Source organism: Ornithodoros turicata, chromosome 1, assembly GCF_037126465.1.
Source record: "Ornithodoros turicata isolate Travis chromosome 1, ASM3712646v1, whole genome shotgun sequence".
Lineage (NCBI taxonomy): Eukaryota > Metazoa > Arthropoda > Arachnida > Ixodida > Argasidae > Ornithodoros > Ornithodoros turicata.
This window is the reverse complement of record NC_088201.1, coordinates 168,207,660-168,212,208: the sequence shown is the minus strand read 5'-3', so window position 1 is coordinate 168,212,208 and position 4,549 is coordinate 168,207,660. Positions and strand designations below refer to the sequence as shown.

The 4,549-nt window shown below is 48.0% G+C and overlaps 1 protein-coding gene across 1 annotated transcript; it reads right to left on the bottom strand.

The window, feature by feature from the left end:
* Window positions 1–1,676: 1,676 nt before the first annotated feature.
* Window positions 1,677–4,178, bottom strand: LOC135389293 (uncharacterized). The gene has a single exon (XM_064619359.1). It carries the CDS (start codon window positions 4,176–4,178, stop codon window positions 1,677–1,679), a length of 2,502 nt encoding a protein of 833 aa, XP_064475429.1.
* Window positions 4,179–4,549: the final 371 nt, after the last annotated feature.

Below are 4,549 nucleotides of genomic sequence, written 5' to 3'. Positions count from 1 at the left end.
AGCTGCATTGTTCTCATCAAGTACAGGTTGAGCTGAAGGAGGAAGAGCAGCTTCACTCGCACGTGGAGGAGCAGCGTTTGACACGCGTTTCTTGTCAAACCAAGCATTCGGAGGCGGCTGCTCATGTTTTTCTGATTTTTTTCTTGGAGCCCTGGCAGGTTTCTGTGGCCTTTGTGGCTTTGGCTGAAGGGGTTCTCTTTGTACTTGAGTGTTAGGGTTTAGCTTCTGCTGGGGAGGGGGTGGAGTGATGACCAACTCACGGTTGACATTTTGAGGTTTGGGCTGAGTATCTGCACATGCTCTTTGCTTAGCAAGTGCCACAGCTGCAACTCTACGAGGGCACCTCCCGTAATTGGCGTAGTGTGCACCTCCGCAGTTCGCACACTTTCGCTCATTTTTGAAGGTGCATTCTCTGAACGAGTGTGGACCTGCACATGCTTTGCACCTGGGTGCACTTCGGCAATGCTTTGCTAGGTGGCCAAATCTTTCACAAGAATAACAGCAATGGTACACTTTCAGGCATGGCCATGTCTGACTTGAAGGTAATAAGAATGCTAGAGGATGACTGGACGTGACGGCTCCAGAATCATCCTTTGAGTAGGCTACTTGGCGACGGACTTCGACAGCGCCAAATGGACGAAAAAATTCAAGAAGCTGCTCGTCCGTGTACGGAGCATGGACACCGTTATTTTTCCAACGTTCCTTGCATATGCATCAGGAATGCGGGAAGTGATAGCAATGTTGGCAATGCTTGTTAGTGCCAGCAAGGATTTGGCTGCAGTGAGGCTGGGAACAGTGACAGAGAGTGTTCCATTCTTATTGAAGCGGTGATTGGAGATTCTTTCCTGAGTGGAGCGCATAATTTCTTGTGCGACCAAGTTGGGGTTCGCTTGCAGGAATGACCCTTTAGGATTTACAGGGGTGAAGAGGACGGGTATTCCTGCCTTGCGCGATTTTTTGTGGATGACCATTTGAAATGGCGTAGGATCGTCGTCCATATCGCCAGCATTCTGAACCACAGTGGAGCGATCATTACTGCGGCTACGTGATCGCAGGGAAAGTGGGGAGTGATCGCCACTGCCATTGCGAGCACGTTTCCGCGGAGTAGCCAAAGGTGTACCTGGGGGGTCTCCGTTGAGACTGGGAGTCTTTGCCCTGGAGAGTTCCATGGCTTCGTCAGAAGAACACGACATTCCGAGAGAGTAATCCAGTGGCAAGGTAATCCAGGGGAAACACCACTGCACACACAAACACACACCACAAGGTAGCTCTTAAAAGAGCTGTTTCACAACGATGAATAATCCAGGCACGGGAGAGAACAGGCAGGACACACAGGCGGTTTAGACTCCTTTTTTTTTGTATGAGGTGAGAGATGTCAGCCTAGCCTGAGCTGGCTTGCTACTCTATATAAAAAAACAAACAAAAAACAAAATTAAAAAAAATGAAAAAAAATTAAAAAAAAGAAAAAAAATAAGAAAAAAAAGAATAATCGATGGTGGGAGGCGCGTAAACGTGGTCGCAGAGCGCTTTATTGAAGTTGGCCCAGGGATGCTTGCAGTATGTCCATGTGAGTCTGGTTTCCACTTTATTAGTATGTCAGTTTCGTTATTTGGTGTCGGTGATTGTGCTTTTGATGTGGCTGCTTGCTATTCGCAGTTGTCCGATATCGAATGTGATTAGAGGTCGTGCAGTTGGCAGTCGGCCAGGTACTTTAGCGCTGCCTTGGCCGCTGTAACATTTTGCTTATGTGTGGGCCAAGAGCCTAGTATTTTGCGTAGTGTTAGAGGGTGATCATCAAGTTTGGACAGCGATTGCTGCAAGTCTTGTCTTTGTGAGTCGTATTTTAGGCAGTTTAAAAAAATGTGTGACACGTCTTCCGGTTCCCCGCACGTTGTGCACAATGGGCTGGTTGTTCTCCCAAGTTTGAAGTTTTGCGCCTTTGTGTATGCCACTCCAAGGCGGAGCCTGTGTAGGAGAGTCGCATCTTTTCTATGCATGTTTTTGTGTCCTGTGTGCGTCCCATGTTTGTCCAGTCTTTGGAGCCTTTTGTCTCTTGTGCTTGTATTTCTCATTTCCTTTAGCATTACTTCGTTCGCTGCTGTTCTCGCTATTACTGCAGCGTCATGTTTTGTCAGTGGAATTGGTGGTATCTCTGTTAGCGTGTGAGCTGCTTTAGCCGCTTTGTCTGCTCGTTCGTTTCCTGGGATGTCGCAGTGCCCTGGTATCCAGTGGATGGATATGGCGTGGCCCTTATTGCGTAACTGTGTGTGAGTGGTCAGGATGTCGCTGACCAGTGTGTTGTTTTCTTTGGGGTTTGCGATGGCCATTATGGCAGGCTTAGAGTCGGTGAAAACAGCCCAGTTTCTTGGTTCTGTAGTTTGTATGTATTCGAGTGCCGTGAAAATGGCACGCAACTCAGTTGCCGTGGATGACGTTTTGTGACTGAGCCGGTGTTTAATTTCGTGCTCCTTTTCAGGGATGTAGACTGCTGCTGTGGAAGACGCCTTCGCCGTGGACCCGTCGCTGTAAATGACCCTGGCGTGGCTGCTGACCTCCTCCAGGTGTTCCAGGGCAAACTGTCTGATGACTAGATTGGACGTATCCGGTTTTTTCTTTATACCAGGTATGGTTGTTTGTGTGTGTGGTCTAACGAGCAGCCATGGCGGGATGTTGTTAGCCGCGGCTTGTTTGTAGTTTTTGGGAATGTGTTTTTGAAGCTCCTGTATGGCCCTTCCCAGATGAGATCCAGGGCGGTCAGTGTGGATTCGGCCAAGTGGGTGGTCAACGTGTCTGGCCTTATGTCGCAAGTGCAGTTTCATTATCTCAGCTGTTTGTAATGCTGAGAGAGTGGGCCCTCCGTGTTCTTCAATTGTGCCATGGAGTGATGTAGCCTGTGGCACTCCGAGGATGGTGCGTAGCCCTGCTGCATAGATACGATCCAACTTTGTTAAATTTTTTTGTGATGCCCCTTTAAGTTGGGGAAGGCTGTAGCGTATGTTGGATACGACGAGTGCCTCGTGTATCTGTTTCAGTATCCGTGCGGATGGGCCCCATTTGGGTCCGGCCAGTGTGCGAAGGACATTGCTATATGGTGCTGTTTTTCGCTTTATATTCTCAATTTCCGGTCCCCATGTGAGGAAACGGTCTATTTTCACACCCAGGAATGTGTGAGATGGGACTATCTGTATGGGTTTCTTGTCTATGAAGACACGGTCTTTTGTAAAGAGTTTCCTTGTAAATGGTAACAAGACAGTTTTTTCTTGCGATATTTCCAGGCCCCGCTGCTTTAGATGATGCTCTGTCGTACACATAGCCGACTGGAGCCGGCGCGAAATTACGGACACGCAGGTATGTGCAGTCCATACGCATACATCGTCAGCAAATGCGGAGAGCCGGATACGCTTGTCAAGTTGTGATGGGAGTGTTATTAGTGTCATGTTGAATAATGTTGGGCTTAGGATGCCCCCTTGCGGCACACCCCTGTGAACATCGTGCAGGCTGCTGGCACCATCGGGGGTGTTGATGTATATGCTTCTGTTTTCAATGTAGCTTTTAATGTAATTGTACATCCGCCCCCGGACACCAGTAGCAGTGGCCGCTGAGAGGATAGCGCTGTCAGTGACCATGTTAAAAGCGTTTTTTATATCAAGGAAGATTGCCGCTGTGATGTTACCCAGTGATCTTTCATGTTGCACTGTTGTGACGAGGTCCATCACTGAGTCCAACGTGCTTCTATTTTTTCTAAAACCCGTCATGCTTTCTGGGTACTTTTGGTTGTGTTCCAGGTGCCACTCAAGTCGTGCATGAACCATCTTGTCCAGCAGCTTCCCCAAGCAGCTGGCAAGCGCAATTGGGCGAAATGATTGTAAACAGGTGGGTGGTTTCCCTGGTTTTAGTAGTGGTTTTATTTCAGACACTTTCCACTCCTTTGGAATGTCACCACTTCTCCATATGTCGTTGTAAGCTTCAAGCAGCCGGAGAAGTGCTTTTTCTCCCAGGTTCCTTATGGCCTGGTAATTTATCTTGTCAGGTCCTGGTGTAGAGTGTGTGGGACATGAGTTTAGTGCTTGTTTTATTTCGTGAAGTGTAAAGTCCTTTTCCAAAGGGTCATTAGTGTCTACAGTCGTGAAAGGGGGGATGAAACCTGAGTTGCCAGCTGGTGGGGGTATTATTATCATTTTGCAGTACTCATCGGCGATATCTTTCACCGGCCTATTTTGTGCAACAGACAGCGCTTCAAAAGGATGTTTGTGTTCTGGTGTCTGTGTTTCGTGCTTGATTAGTTTGAAGATATCTGTGAGTGCTGTGCTCTTCCTGGCACCATCGCAAAAATTTCGCCACGTGTTCTGAGTAAGCTGATTAAGCTGGCGTCTTGTTTTGTTTGCGAGCTTTCTGGCTGTACGTATATCATTTGGATCTCTGGTTCTCCGGGCTTTTCTTTCCGCACGCCTTCTTATCGCTCGAAGGCGCTCGTATTCCCCATTTATTTTGTTGACTCGTGTTGGTACGGAGAAGCTGCTTGTGTTCGACGATAAGTTTTCTTTTATGT

Bases quoted from the DNA above. Each gene is read 5' to 3' on its own strand.
- LOC135389293 (XM_064619359.1), bottom strand. From the start codon at position 4,178: ATGATAATAATACCCCCACCAGCTGGCAACTCAGGTTTCATCCCCCCT.